The 17817-nt window shown below is 36.3% G+C and overlaps 1 protein-coding gene across 4 annotated transcripts in view; it reads right to left on the bottom strand.

The window, feature by feature from the left end:
- Positions 1-335: 335 nt before the first annotated feature.
- Positions 336-17817, bottom strand: part of rnf144aa (ring finger protein 144aa) — a 40721-nt gene continuing 23239 nt past the window's right edge. For 2 of the 4 annotated variants that reach the window (XM_081347055.1, XM_081347056.1), the window contains exons 4-8: positions 15988-16048; positions 11784-11994; positions 6914-7061; positions 6616-6705; positions 336-3442 (exon numbers count right to left, since the gene is read on the bottom strand). In XM_081347055.1, the coding sequence (XP_081203181.1) occupies positions 3311-3442; positions 6616-6705; positions 6914-7061; positions 11784-11994; positions 15988-16048 (642 nt within the window). In that variant the 3' untranslated portion in view covers positions 336-3310. Of the gene's footprint in view, positions 3443-6481; positions 6706-6913; positions 7062-11783; positions 11995-15987; positions 16049-17817 lie in introns of all 4 variants that reach the window. The other 2 variants (XM_081347057.1, XM_081347058.1) reach the window with 1 other exon arrangement.

Genomic DNA, 17817 nt, shown 5'->3' with positions numbered 1-17817 from the left:
TTAAATATTCAGCTTTTTGTCATCCAACAACATTCCAAATAGAGTATGGTATGAAGAAAACATTCTTAACAATTATAAAACAATATTCAACAAAACTAAAAGTGCAAAGCAGTTGCCTAATTATATGAAATTATTAAATGAAAAGGTGAAGGAAATTATTTTACTTATCCATATTTGGCAAACGTTGTTTTATTTTTCAGCACATCCTGAATTTACCTTTTTTTAATCTATATTTTTTAATGGTATATTTTTTCAACAGTGGCCTACTAAACAGTTTTATTGACATTATAACCAAAATGCAAAAAAAAAAAAAAAAAAAATAACAGGAAAATATGAACATGAATACATTTTAATGTCACAGTGTTAGTGGCACAGATGATACAAAATATGTTGTTTTTGTAGTTGAATTTTTTTATCCTCAAGACTTCACATACATGCAATTTTACGTCGAACTGTACAAGTGGAACTTGGTTCTGATTTATAGAGAATAAAACACATTTTCTTTATGATGTATCAAAAACAAACACATGATACATAAAAAGGCCATCTAAGAGTGAAAGGCAAAACTAGTTTTAAAAGCAATGGCAAAGCCAAGGTCCCTAAAAACCCAGTCATGTTTTACAGGGGTACAAGTCAAACCAAATAAAATAATAGGCCTAATTAATATTTGGAATAGGCAAAAGTCAAGTGTGAAAGACAGACATCGATACAAACATCAGACCACTGTGGTGAAAAAGAAAAAAAGACATGCTTTCCAAATTCTTGCTCTAACTCCAAACTATAAGAGCTTTCAGGAGTTTTCATCTGGAAATATAAAAACCAATCTGCAAGGCTAAGTTTTGTGCAACAAGCAAATTCCTACAAACAGGAACCATACAGTTTTTGGTTGTTTGCAAGATCTATAGTGTACATCAAGGAGTAGTTCCCGGTTTACATGTAAAGCCACAATTATTTCTAATTAGATTTAGGAATAGGAACAAATTACATTTCAAATGGAAACATGACGCAACCCAAAACCAAAAAAAGCGAATAAAAACAGCACTTGACTGAATTCAATAACCCTGAAGGAAACGGTTATATTGTACAACTAATATTTCATAATCACAGTATGCAATAAAAAAAGAACATCAAATGCAGTATCACAACAAAAAAAAAAATATACAAGCAGCTAAATTTATAATAAAGCCCATACAACATCGGAGTTCTGCTTTGAGTACATATTTACCCACTGTCAAAAAATGTTCCCTCATCAATGTCTTAAAACCCTGCTTGGCATGATTGTCAATATATACATGTATATATAAGCATTACTTTACACGAAATGGCCAAATGTTGCTGAATCATGAGCAGAATTAGATTCAGCTGGATCGAGTAACTTGTGTGCTATTCATAACTGACAATGATGCTGTGCTTTGATTTTATCATGCTGATTCTTACTTCAGAATAATGTACCAAAATCAATTTTGAGATCTATATTATGGCCATTTCATATACAACATTTTAGATTCATACGTATAAAGGTATACCTTTAAACGTCACACAAGTTCAAAAGAAGTGCCAAAATTATTAATCTAAGAGGACCTGAGGATAAATACATAAATAATTATAAAATTAAACAAAAAACATAAAGCTACAGGAGAGAAAACCAGTGAGGTACTCAAAAACTTTAAGGCTAAAACAGGATAATGAAGGTTGCTACCAAAGGATGGAGGTGACTAACATGAAATATTCACCAGAAATCAACTTTATAAATACTGTGGGTTCCAGAAGGATAAACAAATGTTGTATTACTAAAGAAAAAAACATTCACTTTGTCATATCAACCTCCGATATGGCACACTTCCATTACGTAACATGAATGAAAAATGGCAGAGATGATGAAATCGCACCAAGGATTTTGAGGAAACCTAATGAGCTACATATTATACAGCTACACATATGGCAGGTGCTCTGATTTGAATATTTCTAGGTACATATGATACAACATACACTTGCTATTCCAGGTGGTGCAGGCAAGATGTTGACATTCAGTCTCATGCCTATATTTTAGAACCAGTCTATTAAATGAAAGAAAAAAGTATTTGTAATGGCTTTTCAGAAATAATTTGATATATTCTTCCTCTTAACTAGAACACACTAACTTGTCCATATAATCCATTCAGTTCTAGACAGCAGAAACCACAAGTTATATGAACTTGCATAGATACAGTGCTGGACTTGTAAAGATGTTTAAGCCAAACAGTCTTGAAATCAGTGTATAATCCCAGCCTGAATTACAGTGACTGTTCCAAAATCCCAAATGCTCAACTAAAGTTCCCTAAAGTTCAACTTTAGCTACAAAAAAGGAAACAAATTTATTTTTTTGAACTGCTTAAAAAAACTATTTGGTTGCAGTATTTTGACAGTTCGCATTTAGATGTTGGGTGTTCAGATAAGCCTTTAGCGCCATTTGAGCGACACTTTCAGTGGGCCAATATTTGGCATTGTAAACTCACACAACAGCCCTGCTTTGGAATCATATTCATGCTTTAAATCACGGGACGTCAGTGACTCAATCTCAAGGCGAAAAATTGTATGTAAGTGCACTGACAGAAATTTCGTTGGCAAATATCATCTCCTGATGACATCAACAGCCAAAACCAGCAAAATCAAACTAGGTTTATCTGTAGTTTTAGACTGAAAGACAATGAAGTGACATGAACAGAACAATAAGTGCTATTAAAACGTTTTGAATCTACAATTTAGCTTATAATAAACATGTAAAGTAGTATTAAGCTGTATATTTGAGCCCAGAAATTAAATCTACTCTCTTTAGAGCATTTAAAGGTATCAGAAAAGCCCCTTATCTGTGTAAAACAAGTCATAAAGAATAGGCCATGTGACTGAAATGCTACTATGAACATAGAAACAGACAGACAAACACACGGAATATATATTTTCTGTTAGAACAGAACCCTCCATAAGAGCCACATATGCGAAACATCCACAAAATAGTCAAGCGCCCGGATGGAACAGCACCGTGCTCTTTCGGTAACGTCTGAGGGGTGCGCTAAGGGGACCCCCACCTGTCGAATCCTCCACCTAAGCAAGCATCAGCCTCATGAGGTCTGCTTTAGTCTCATCGGGCCTGTGGGGATGGAGCCTACTCAGCTAGCTGTGACAGTAACCGTGGCGTGAGATGGCCCGTGTTGCGGCTTCAAATGCGCAAGTCCCACCGGTTGATGAAGAGCTCGAAGGCGGAGGAGGAAAAGAAAAAGGATTAAAGGAGATGACCGGAATTCCTCATAAAAGGACTGCTCACGCCGAGCTGTTAGGTGGGTAAAGGGTCGTCGTCGCCTTTACTGCACTTGCACTTACAGCACAGCACGAATGGTGTAGCTAGAAGCAGGAACGGAGAGGCTACCAGTAAGAGGAGGCCGAAACCAGCAAAGATTCCAACAACCTGCGGAGAAACAGATGAAAACGTCAATGATATGAAAGAGTGTCCACAAACAAAATATTTTTCAAAATCTAAAAAAAAAAGAAAAAAAAACACATGTACCAAGTTTTCTTGTACTTTTTGCATTTATGTTGGTTTCATATTAGTTTGGATAAACTTCTATACCATGTTCAAGACAAGTTTAAATTTAATGCCATGTGGTTTAACCATCAAGTAAAACTAATAATACATTTTCCTTACAAACTGAAAACTTTTGAGTATATTATATATATATATATACACACACACATATATATATATATATGTGTGTGTGTATATATATATATATATGTATGTGTATATATATATATACATATATATATATATATACACACACACATACATACAATGCATACACACATACAGTACATGCATACACAAACACACACACACCCACAAACTAAATTCAATAAAAAGTCATTTTTCATTCTTTCTTCATTATAATATAAGGACACCCTGTTGTTTTTTTACTTTATGCCCTCCAAAAAATATCTCAATGAATTAATTCAAAAACTGAATTGCATTTTAGTATACTGTTGAATAAATTAATGTTTTTTGTTGTTTGTATGGTCACTTTGAAACAACACTGTTCGTACAACGACAATTCGTAAAAAATTGGTGGTGAGGATGAGTAAATTATGACAGAATCTTTACTTTTCATTGAAATTTTCCTTAATATATTGAGTCGTAACACTTTATTTTACAGTGTCCTTGTTACACGTTACATGTAGTTATATACATCTATAATAATAACCGTTAATTATGCATAATTACACACAACTAACTCTAAACCAAACCCCAATCCTAACCATAATAACCCTATAGTAAGATGTAGTTAGTTAATATTAACAAAGACACTTTAAAATAAAGTGTAACCTTGAGTCATTTTGTTTGTTATTTAAATTGAAATGATCACAAGATAAATAACTTATTTTTTTTTATTTTTTTTTTTGTAAAAGCAAGACAATATATGAACACATTTCTTTCCTAATCTTGCTCATCCTCCTTCTCACCATCATTTCAAGTACTCTTTCTACTCTGCAATCAATAAAAGTAAGGAACGGAACAAAAATAAAACAAAAAATGGCAAAAATGTCCAAGTAAACAAAAATGATGCTGCATCATCTTCCACCACATAGGGGCGTCAGATCCTTAGAATTTATAACTGCTGCAAAATGGAACAGAGATTGAGTTCATCTTATGCATGAACTATATAGAATCTGTCAACATCATGGGCCAACAAAATTACACATATTTCACATCACTGTAGAAGCATCATGTAAAACTAATTTTCTCTGGATGCAAAACAATCTCTGAATTCTGAACAGGGAATAGGATACAATAGACCTCTATTCCTCCATACGGAATCTTCTCAGCATTCCGAAGATGACAATACCCATTTATCATGGGACAAATTATAGCGTTGCACACTATTTCTATTTCTGTTTCTATGTAAATGTCCCTCCATTTTATGTCTCTTTTTTCTCAGAGCTCTTGTGTGGAATGGCATGAGAGGAGGAGAGTAGAGTGGCGTAATGGAAGAGTGTTGCCAAACCCTGAGGTTCAAACCCTGGACCGGCAGCTCCGTCTTTACTAATTCATAAAGAATCAAATTTCTGATGCTGCCCGGCTGAAACGTTGTAAAATTCAAACTCATAGGGCTGGAGCAGAGCCGTTGCGCTCTTACGAAGGCCATGACTCACTCCTCCCTGCAGAGCAACAGATGTCTTTGTGCAAAAGTACTGAAAGCTCTCCGTAGTTTCAGGGCCATCTCACCTTTTCGACATTATGTTCAGAATATGAAACGACGAGCGTGTGAAACTCAAGGATTAGAAGGCGAATAAGGGTATCAGAATTACACCTTAAAATTAAAAGAAAAACAAAACATATTGCAAAAAGAAAAAAATTATCATTAAGTTTATTTTATTTTTTTTGCACTGACACATTGCTAATTTACCCTCAAAATTGTCATTATTATAAATTACAAAAATATTCCTGAAACAATGCTTTTTTTTTAAATCAACAAAATGTACCTTAGAGTAACAAATGATTAATATTAATACATATTTAATATTAAAAGTACTTCGAATTATAATTATAAATTAAACATTATTATGAATTCTACACGCTTTCCACATATACAGAAAAATATGCTGTAAACTAATATATATATATATATATATATATATATATATATATATATATATATATATATATATATATATATATATATATATATATATATATATATATATATGCAAAAGCCTCTAAGTGCCATCTGACATTTTCTTCTAGAATGATCATTTTTATCAAGCTCATATATTTAAGTTCAGCAATTTCACTTAAATGGCAATGAAAATAACCTATTCATAGTCATTTAAGTGAGATTACTGAACTTAAATATATGAGCTTGATAAAAATTATTTCATCAAATTATCATCACACTTAGAAGCTTTTGCATCTGAACTCTTCATATATATATATATATATATATTTCAAATAAGGAAATTAGGAGGGTTGTTTCAAACAGACTTTTCTGCATACTATGTTTCTCTCAGTTCCTAATGACATCGCTTAAAGGCTTTTTTTCAACACTATTTGTGTTGCTTTTTGAACCATAAGAAATGTATTTTTTCAAAGCTATTAAGAAATACATAATGGACAGTGGGACTAATGAGCCTTGTGTTTTTATATACGCCTTTAATCCAAGAAAGAGGGTGATATTTTCTTAGTATTTTTTTTTTTTTTATATCAGCCTTTTCAAATGTGATATTCTCCTATCATTATTTAGCCTAACAAAAGAAAAAGGAAGGGAGGTGGGAGTACCCGAGTTGGCCTTTTAAGATGTGCTAGTCTAAACTGTTCTAAATATATGGCAGATTCTACTGCTCTTCTCCATCATTTGATGAATAATTTCAGTGAATTTGTCCCAAAGAGACCTTCATACATATAATCTGCTGTGAAACAGCAGGTATCACCTGCTCGAACCAGACAACCACTTACTTCATGAACAAACACTTGTGTCTGAATGGATGCCTATGACTTGGTCACGTGTAGATGCACGTGTACTCGTTTTGAACACTGCAGAGAAAAGAAAATAAGTAAGAAAACGTGTGCTCCTTCCCATGAGCACCCACCTGCGTTCTGTGCCAGATCACCGAGGCTCTGGAGTGGCCTAATTTGTTCCGACATGGTCCTTTGTCATAATGGATCAGGAGGAAGTCGTCCTGTCAAACACACAATTTACAAGAGGCCGGTCATTGTCTACGTGGGCGTTCGGGACAGCAGCATGAAGGACACTGTTGCATTTACGGCCTTGATTGAAGGACTAACACGCCGCCTCAGAGGGGCGCACATGGCCAGTAAAAATACAGTAAGATAGCAGCTTGACGTTGAGAGTGTTAAGCTGAGATATTTTGGACACTGTGTACTTACGTCCAGAGACTCCAGGCAGTACCAGCAGAAAGCATGCTTGCAGTTCTTACACATCATCTGGGCACAGCCCTCGTCTCTTTCTATGTAGACTTTACATTTAGGACAGCGTTTGATGGGGGCGTCGTCGTCATCAGCTTTAAAGAATGAACTAAAGAAAAAAGAAAAGAGTAAGAGTTAAAATTGTTAGGGATGCACCGATGCATCGGCCAATAATCGGTATTGGCCGATAAAATCAATTATTTTCACAGCTGAGGATCAGGGACGATTATATCCTGTTAATTAAAAGGGGGGGGGGGGGACTTGTCAGACTGCAACTCATAGTGTGTGAAGAATACATTTGATGAAGAGACATTTTCCTTGTGTTGAATTTAGGGCTGTTGAAGTTAAAGAAAAATCACCTTTTTTTTTACGGACTTTACCGCAAGTTAGTGATTACAGTTTATAAAGTTATAATTATGGCTTTTTTTCTTCTTCTTACAAAAAACGCATCGCTTCACTTCACATGGCCTTTAATAACCACCTGGAGCGTATAGATTACTTTTATGATGATGGATGCGCTTTTTTGGGCTTTAAAAAACAAGGTACTATTCACTCCTATTACAAAGCTGGGAAGAGTCAGGATATTTTTTTATATAACTTTGTGTTTGGCTGAAAGAAGAAATTCATATTCAACTATGATGGCTTGAGGGCGAGTAAACTATGGGATAATTTTCATTTTTGGGTGAACTAACCCTTTAAATGTGACGTGAGATCGCTGTAGTGGCCCGGTTTAAGCGGCAGTGTGGAGCGCGAGTCTTCCACTTTAATACTGTAGCACGAAAAAACATGCATGAACAATAAAAAGATATGTTGAAAGATACCGTACAACTTACTGAAATGAATCACGTCTCAAGTAATCACTCAATCTGTGTTTCAACCACAGAGACATGTCAATAAAACAGCTTGTGAACAATATGCCACTAAACATTGCATTTACCTCAGGAAAGTTATCCAATGTTCACAGATAATTAGCTATAAATAAACACTAGAGAGGACCTTACTGACTGTTAATTATAAATGTATGTTCGAAGACAGGTGTTTATGAAAACTACTTTATGTGCAAATGAGTACACAAACATTTCAGCTTTTAATTAAAATTACCTAAAAATAACTAGCAGTTGAATATAATAGTTTGGGCTCTGTTGTTAATTTTAACCTCTAATATTATAGTAATGTACTAAATGAGAGGGTTCCCTTTACAGTTTACAGCATTAGTTGAGAGAGACCTTTTTTCCCCTTAAGAAAAGCAAACTATCGGTATCGGCAGATATCATTCTGAATAAATCGGCTATCGGTATAATTTATTATTTTAGCGGAACAGTTTTGTATCGGTGCATCTCTAAAAACTATCCCCATCATAGCTTTTCCCAGGACAAAAAAAAATATATGGTGCTGGTAAATTCAATTTCTAGAACAGATTTCTACAGTCGATTTTTTTTCCACGCAGACAGGCCCATCTCTTTTCTATGTACTAAAGTGTTGGGCCAGGGACAGTGTTCACTGGTAATGAAGAGGCTGACCCACAGGGACCGAGCTGACAAGTACAAGCCCATTCATTTCCAGGACAATTCCCAGTCTATTGATCTAAGAGAAGTGACACTGTGCAGCAAACATCTCATAGCCCGTTAAACAGCAGGAGCTCCTCCTCACAACTGCATCTGACTCACAGTACTGCAACACCGCAGTTTAGTGAAGTACTATTAATAATCAGAATAATAGTAGTAATATGATTATTTCTGATTTGATTATACACTACTGTTTGAGTTAGATACAAAAACATTTGAGGTAAAAAAGCAAGGATGGATTAAATTGACAATAAATACTTTTACACTGTTCTTTTGAACTTTCTATTCATCAAAGAATCCTGAAAAAAAAGTACCACGGCTTCCACAAAAACATTACGCAGTATATTAAAATATTAAGCCATATTAAATGTTTTCAACACTGATAAAAAAAAAATAATAAAAAAAAAATTCTTGAGCATCAAATCAGCATATTAGATTGATTTCTGAAGGATCGTGTGACACTGAAGACTGGAGTAATGATGCTGAAAATTCAGTAAATTATAAAAAATTCTGTAAAATTACATTTTAAAATATATTCTACACACACATGCACACACGAGCGCACACACACGGACAACGTGATTTCACAATTTTATGGAACACTCATCAAGAAATCATGTAGAAATAATGAGACTTGATTTTGTCCATCAGATTTGATTCTATTATGATAAGTGGGCATATTATTAAGCAAATATACTGTATTAGTAATTTTATTTTATAGCTCAAGGATGTCTGCTGGCCTGGGGCCAGCGTGAGAGAGTTTTAGGCTAGTTGCCAATAAAAGTTTTACATTCACTGATCCATTTTTTTTATGCCCTGTAAACTTAATGTTTGCCTTTCTGTGATGCATTCCACATTGTTGCTATAGCAAATTCTGATGATTTGTCGCCAATATAAATAACTGACTAACACAAAAATAGCATAAATGTCCTGTCAAAGTCATCAACTGTTATGTGAAAAACTACAAACCAATCAGTGATATTTTGCATTGTATGTTATCATTTTCCAGCAATGACGCTATATTTGCTTGTTGCAAATGTTCTTTTTTTAGAAAACAAATCAGTAAGAAAAATAAAGAAAGCTATTTTTTTAAGCAAAAATAGCATGCATATATATATACACACACAATTACTATTATTTTCTGGTGAACTGGGCCAGAAAGAAAAGAAGATGATCTGTATTGTTGAGCCCTGCCTGGTACATATGATTTTTTTATTTTTTTATTCTATGCATCTATTCAAGTAAAAAAATAAATAAAAAATAACCCTAAAATAACCATAAAAACATTTTTATCCCATGCAGGGTCATTACTCGAGTTCCAAGGGAGGCCATGAAATGTTTTCTTTTTAAATTTAGTTTAAATCCATGATTTAGTCAGGTCAGCTCATCATAGCTCCTTGAGGAAACAACAGTCTGTTTAAATGGGGTCCATTTTGATTTCATGCTGTTTAAAGACTGATTCTCTCACTCTGAGATATACTTAGGAGTTTAGGTGCAATCTCAAACATGAAACGGTACAGAAATTGAGCTGTAAATTTGAAAGGCTCTTTAGAGTATTATGACTAGTGTGTATTAGTGAAGCAATTCACTTCAGAGCTGGCTGAGTGTTCACTCCTGTAAGACCCTAGATCAAGGATCAGAAACTCTGCTCAATGATGCTTTTGCTTTGGAATCAAGTGTGCGTGTGACATGAATGTCAAATAACACCTGTGAATGCATCTCTGGCTTACTGAGCAGAGAAAAAAAAAAAAAAAAAAAATTCACTCTTCAACATCTAGAAGCTGAAGATCCATTCTTCGACTGATTGATGAGCATGTTCAATAAGGCAGAAAAACACTGACAGATTGAGGTATTTTATTTCAAATCTAATGTCGACTTCACATTGAACATCATTACACTGTACATGCCTCATCGTGACAGCTGCTGGATACATATACCGACCAGGAGGGAGGATGGGAATGTTTAAACGCATATCAAAGAGACAAAACTACACTGAAGCGTATCTGCTGATGAATGAGGAGGAGACAAGATGAGAAAGACCTAAAGGAATAGTTCAGGATAGGATAACCTCAGATAAAAGATAACCTCAATCAACAGCATTTGTGGCACAGCGTACCCCCCAAAAATAATTAATTTTGACGCATCCCTTATTTTCTTTATAAAAAAATGAAGTGAATGGAGCCAATTTTCAGTGGAAAAGCAGTGAGACTGCACTTATGTGATTAAAAATACAGAACAAACAGTAATTGCCACAGTCACGTTCAGTTTGTTTTGGTTTCATTCAGTCACATGTTTCCTTTGTCTAGTTTCCCGCCACTTATGAATTGTCATGGTTACTGATGATTAGTCCTCTTAGTTCAGCCGTGTCTCAATTAACCTTGTTTGTACCACTACTTAAGTTAATTTGGTCCATCAGTTCACTGTCGGTTGGTGTCTGTGCACTAGCACTCTGTTTCATATGTTGGCTTGTTATTCTGAGTTCATAATAAATCTTATGTTCTTTTATAATCAACTTTGTCTTCTGTGGATCTAAGTGTTACAGCAATACTGTAAAATATTGTTAATATTATTATAACAGTATTCATTTTATTATTTAATATTATTTAAAAGTGTTTTCTATTTGAATACACATTAATCTGTAAATTATTCCTGTGATGAGCTGGATTTTAAGCATCATTACTGCAGTCTTCAGTGTCACATGATCCTTCAGAAATCATTCTGATATGCTGATTTGCTGGCTGCCCAAGAAACATTTCTAATTGTTATCAATGTTGAAAAAAGTTGTGCTGCTTAGTATTTTTTTTTCAGGTTTCTTTGATGAATAGAAAGTTCAAAAGACCAACAATTATTTGAAATAGAAATCTCTTTTTACTTGTTGGCCTAAATGTCTTTACTGTCAATTTTTTACAATTTAATGCATCCTTGCTGAATAAAAATGTTAATTTCTTTCAAAAATCTTACTGACCCCAAATCTTTGAATGGTAATGTACAATTTTATAACACCCCTAACATTAATTATTCTCTTAAAACTTATATTAAAGTTAGTCCCTTTCATTTTTGGTTGGTCACTTTACAGTCAGTTTAAGGCATTATGTTGTCATGGCAAAAATAAGTTGTAATATTGGATATTACATAGAAAAGTAGAATTTTTTCACACTAAAAACATGTTAACATGCATGTTTTGTCATATTTTAAGGTAACCCACATACTTTTTAGTGCTGTCATTTAAGCACAGCTTGTACTGAACATTTAAAAGACAACAGTACCTGCTTTCCCCAGGTAGAAACGAGGTGATGGGAACGTTCTCCTGGCAGTCTTGGTCCGGGTGCCAGCTGCCCTTGCAGGCGGAACAGAACTCAAGTGTGCAAACGCTGCACCGCACCAACTGCGGAAGCGGCGTGTCAGACTCCTTCAGCTGGCACACGGCCTGGCACGTGGAGGACGGGCACCAGGTCCGGCTCGGGTCCAGCAACACCTCTGTGGGGGGGTGAGAGATGAGAGATCAGACGCAGTTTCCGTGAGTGTTTATTTTAGGCTGCTTCCAGCTGATGCAGGCTGACAGGTCACCATGGTTACACCATCTGAGATGGAGGGGTAATAGAAAAGAGCAGCTTCAGCCTCATCTGCCCTCAGGAGCGAGATCCCAGAGCTGCTACTTATCATAGCTTTGCATAAATTCATTAGTTAAATTAGATTTCATTAAAGCAAAAAGCTGCATGAGGCCTGTGCGTTACAGTGATTTTACGACTGGGCACAATAGGTGGCGGAGACAAAGTTGTTCGATTAATAATCACATTTAGTTGTAGCTAGATTCATGTATTCTGATCAAACGGGAGTGGTGCTGGTTTGTGCGAAAGATCTGGATGTCTGGGTGTAGTTATGCAGTTGCTAATTCATTCTGCTAGGGCCATGCAAGGTGATTTTGAGGTGGTTTCTAGGATGTCCTGAGTTGCTTACTGATCCACACCAAAAACAGTCCCCTAAGTCTCTATGATATTCTGGTCCCTTTATACGCCTTTGATTAGGGGTGGGCGATATCTCGATATTTACGATATATCGAGATATTTTTTAAACTCGATATGGATTTTGACATATCGTATATATCGATATATTGTTTATATTTAATTCTGATTTCGCCACTTTGCTTGTTTGCCTTCTATGTGCTGTGCTCGCCGTTGCCGTCCTCCGCCTGCTTGCTTGCTTGCTTTTGTTCCCCCTCCCCTCGCGTGTTGTCTCATTCAACCAAGTCCCCCGAGTCCGGTCAGGCACATCAATCTTTCCCCGCCCAGCGAGTGCTTGAAGTGCGTCCGAAACAGCGCGCGCGCGCGATCAGTTGTTGTTGGTATTTTTTTGTGTAGCGTCGCCTCTCGCTGCATTGCTTTTGTTTGAGGGCGCTTAACACACTCACACTTAACATGCTCCCCTGTAGAAACGGGCCTGGCAGCTCGCGCCAGCTCTAGACACGGTGAAAGTTTCCTGATTGTGACGGATGGCCGAATTTACATGACACATTATAAATTAGCATTAGCCTACCTATTCTGCTATAGATACAGTGCCAAAAAGAAGAGAAGAGGATAAAGGTGGATAAAGACAGAGGTAAAGTGATGTAATGAATGAACAGTTTATCTAATTGCATAGTAGTAAGATACTGTAATTTAATGGCAGTTATTTTTACCTTAAACTTTATGCTAACAGTTGTTCTGAGTTCTCCAGAGGCCCCAGACAGTGTGATTTTGTAACAATCATGTCAGTTTTTAGACGCATTTTTATAACTTTTTTTAAATTAATGTTTTACTCTACAGTTGTGCAGTTTTTGGGGGATATATGGCATTTTTTAAATTTATTTGCCAAAATTAGTAATGATATTTATATACAGGTTTATTAAAAATAGTGCAATGTGTATTATTTCTTCCTTTATTTTACAGTTAAATTATTATTTTTGTATACAGGGATTTTTTTTTTTTTTTTTAAATGTCGCAGAAACACTTTGTTCATACATGAACTGCCTACCTATTTGCACTTCAATAAAAAAAAGACTTTGTAGTATTTGGCATATTTGTTTTTGCAGTAGTTTTTGGGGGGTTATTTTTCCTGTAAAGATATCGAGATATATATCGTATATCGAGATATAGCAAAATATATCGAGATATATTTTTTGCTCCATATCGCCCAGCCCTACCTTTGATTGTTGCGCTAATCAGAATTTAGAGATGTAACTACCCATTTCATAATGGTTTTACTTGCTCATCTGCCTGATGCAAGGCTATGTAAAGCTATGGTTATGTAATGTGTGGTTGGGGACAATTATGATAGAAAGAGGACTTTCAGTAATATCTGCTGTCTTGTGTCAGGATGGCATGTATTTTTGTCTGTCCTCACGTGCACTGCGAATCTCTCACTAACTAAACACACTCGCGCTCAGCCTCTCCATCTGACATGGCAGGCCATGCAGAAGTGTGTATATGTTATAACCACCATTCCACTCCAGTTTCCCAGAACACTAATGGGCTAAATGAATGCATTTTTACACTCTCTCTATGTAAATCTCTCATTTATGAGGGTGTTGCCGCCATGGTCCTCATATGAAAGCATGAAAACCTTGAAAACAAAGCAAAGAGAAACAGAGGCCCTGTTTACACCTGGTTTTAAGATGCGTTTTGGTAGATCGGATCACAAGTGGATGACGCTTCAGGTGTAAAATGTTTGTCCACTTATAACTGATTGCTTTCATAGTGTAGACACTCATGTGTTTGAATGTGTTCGAACATCCGCAAAAGACCACCTACTCTCCACCTACTGACCTAATGTTTAAACATTACGGGAAGCACACTAGCCAGACTGGATTTAAACTTTGTCGGCTGAAGTCCCAAGTTTGGTTTGAAGACGAAAAACCAAGCACAATGTTCTCTTACCATTTCTGATTTCTAACAGATATCTTGCAGATATCAGAGCAGAAACGAAAGCTGCAGCTCTGTGTGTGTTTCCGTTGTCTCTGGTCGCGTTCATATGTAAATTGCGTGACCTCATTTTGTCCATTAGATCGAATGATCTGAAAAAGGCCATTCATTTACCCACCTCAAAGAAATCAGAAGAGGTTGAAAGTGGACAAAAGAGACAAATTAAAACACCAGGTATAAACGGGAATGTGTCTCCCTCGTCTACTTCTGATCTGATTGACTAAAACACATCTTAATATCAAGTGTAAACAGGGCCAGATAGCATCGGAACAACTGCAACAAGTAACTACATTTATTTCCCTCCCTTGTGTCTTTTTCAAAATAGGCTAATGTAACGCACTGGAGGGGGTGGACAGAGAATATCTCTCAAGCAAATGTATCCTGTGGTTCAAACAACTGGAGACTATCAGAGTCCAGAGCCTGGGATCCCCTACTGAAGAAAATGATGAAAGAGAAGATTCATACGCCAGGTATATGGCACAGATCCTCAGGTCTTATCTGTTTAGGGGAACCTTCATGCTTTCGATCAAGCCTATCCAATTAGCAATAGTCTAATTTACTCTTTATTAGTCTTTTAATCTTGAAGATTTCCGACTAGAAGCTACATTTGTTAAAATTATAAAAATAATTTTTACTTTTATTATTTTAAGCATACAGACTGATTTGGATACAGAGCGGAAACACAAAGAGTCTTCATTTACACTTAACTTTTTTTTTAAATCAATGCTTTAAACTCTGAATTATGAAGATATGCTCTGGAAAATGGTATGAAGTTGTCCCTCTCACACTGCAAATTGTTAGCCATTGGTAATTTTTAATCCGGGATTAATGTCATTCTAGATTTTAAAGCTGTTTATAGTTTACCTTGGGTTCGTAAATAATTCTTAGTGGCCAGAATAGGGTTCCAACAGCCATTTATAAAATAGGAGTCAACTATAGAGGTTTATTAACTACTAGTTAGTTTGTAACTCTATGCTTAATTTGGTTGCACCATTTGTTCTTAACCCTTGTGAATCAGTGTATCATTCGTTCAGTCGTTTTTTTTATAATATTGAAAGTAGAAAAATAAGAAGCACGAGTTTCAAAACTTTGAGCCCTTGGTGCTCACGCGGACAAAGTACAAAGATTTGAATCTGCCATTTTCCAGAAAAAAGACTGTGCAAATGATAATCAGAAACCGTTAAACAAGGTGTCTGCAGGTGGCAGGCTCTCATCGAAGAAAAACAGACAGTACAGGTAATAGCCTCCATTCTGTGACAGCATAAGCTCAGCTGGACCTACACGAGTCCAGTTTAAGTCCCCTCACATCCCTTTCATCCTCACACCTGGACTGGCCTATTTGTCTACAGTGAGTCATTTTGAGTCATCTAGGACAGCAAGCATGGAGCTCACCATCAACATGCACACGCACACGTGCCTCGTCCGCCCCTGATGGATCTCACCATCAACAATGAACACGCACACGTGCCTCATCAGCCCCTGATGGACAGACAGACAGCCTCTTTCCACTTACCCTTCTCAAACTGCAGCTTCCTGTACCTCTGCATTATCTCTGTGGCCACCATGCATTCAATCTGAGAGAGAAAGAAAGTGGACAAAAGCAATTATTAATCAATGTGGATGGACACAAAAGCACTCTTTGCTTTGCAGATATTGCAGATATTGCATTTAGCATTCAATTTGATCTGGGTAAACACGCATCCAACAACAAATACGGTTTCTAATCTAATCACTGTCTTGAGATCAAACAACACAGCAGGAATATGCATGTTGAATTTTTGTTTGGTGATTCTAGAGGTGCAGAAACAACATACTTCAGCTTTAAGGATTGCCCCAAAAAAAGGCACATTAGTTGCTCTGATGATTTGCATCTGGGTCTGATTCATCTGGTTTAGCTGCTTTGATACTGAACGAGCCAGCCATCCTCACAATGAGCCTGCAGCGCCGAGGAGGAACCCTGCCCTCGGACTGACCTCATACTTGGAAGGATTTTGTGGTGCAAGACACCGAGGGGAGAGTCAGAGTGGAGAGGTTTCAGCATCCATTTTATGCTAAAAGAGCTTTAATCTCCTCTTGATGAGATGCAGGTCCATTTTAGGACTTTTATTTGGACGGTAAAGTATTTGTTGTTTTAGAAGCTGTGACTATTGCAGGTTTTGTAGAAAAAAAAAACTGCATTGCACTGCAGTTCCTAAAACCCCTTTAATCCTGTCAAATTCATCCTTTTCAGACTCCCCACCAAGATTAACATAACTACATTATATAATGCTTAACAGATCATTAGTTAGACACAGTTATTAATTAGTTGATAGTTCTGTATGTTATCTGTATCTTAAAGGGATAGTTTACCCAAAAATTTAAATTAGCCCATGATTTACTCACCCTGAAGCCATCCTAGGTGTATATGACATTCTTCTTTCAGAGTTCAGACGAATACAATCGGGGCTCTTCCAAGCGTTATAATGGGTGTCCACCATAAAGTCCATCAAAGCGCATCTATCCGTGATAAAAGTGCTCAAAACGGCTCCGAGGGGTTATAAGGTCTTCTGAAGTGAAGCGATGCTTTCGTGTAAGAAAAATCTGCATATTTAAAACTTTATCGACTAAAATAACTAGCTTCCGGCAGACGGCCATATGCCAAAAGAGCAACACTTGACGATGTATGACGTAGGAGTAGCGTAAGCTTTGACGCCTCTTGCGGTTCAAACAGGGTTGGGAAATCGTGTTCGTCATTAGTTTATTAATTCATCATTACTTTCGTCATTACCGACTTGCGTACGGCAGTCTGCCGGAAGCTAGTTATTTTAGTCGATAAAGTTTTAAATATGGATATTTTTATTACATGAATGCATCGCTTCACTTCAGAAGACCTTAATTAACTCCCCAGAGCCGTTCCGAGCACTTTTATCACGGAAAGATGCGCTTTGATGGACTTCCAAAAAAATATACCCATTGACTCCTATTATAACGCTTAGAAGAGCCAGGACCTTTTTTAAAATAACTCCGATTGTATTCATCTGTAAGAAGAATGTCATATACACCTAGGATGACTTCAGGGTGAGTAAATCATGGGCTACTTTTCATTTTTGGGTGAACTATCCCTTTAAGGGCACTCTGTTTAAAAACCCTGATAGTAAAATTGAAAAGTCCCTGACATGAATGCTGTACTGACCAATCACAACTCTGCTTTATAATAGTAAATATTTAGCATCAAAAAGCTGTGCAAAAGGCATGAATATGTACATTAGCGTTCAAATGTTTGACTCATGTGATATTGCAGTTGTTGCTCGTGTATGATATTGCTTAACTATATCATATGATATAAATATGAGACAAAAATCAT

The sequence above is a fragment of the Scardinius erythrophthalmus genome (assembly GCF_964197995.2).
Source record: "Scardinius erythrophthalmus genome assembly, chromosome: 19".
Classification (NCBI taxonomy): domain Eukaryota; kingdom Metazoa; phylum Chordata; class Actinopteri; order Cypriniformes; family Leuciscidae; genus Scardinius; species Scardinius erythrophthalmus.
Note: the sequence above shows the minus strand (reverse complement) of the source record. Positions and strands in the feature narration are given on the sequence as shown.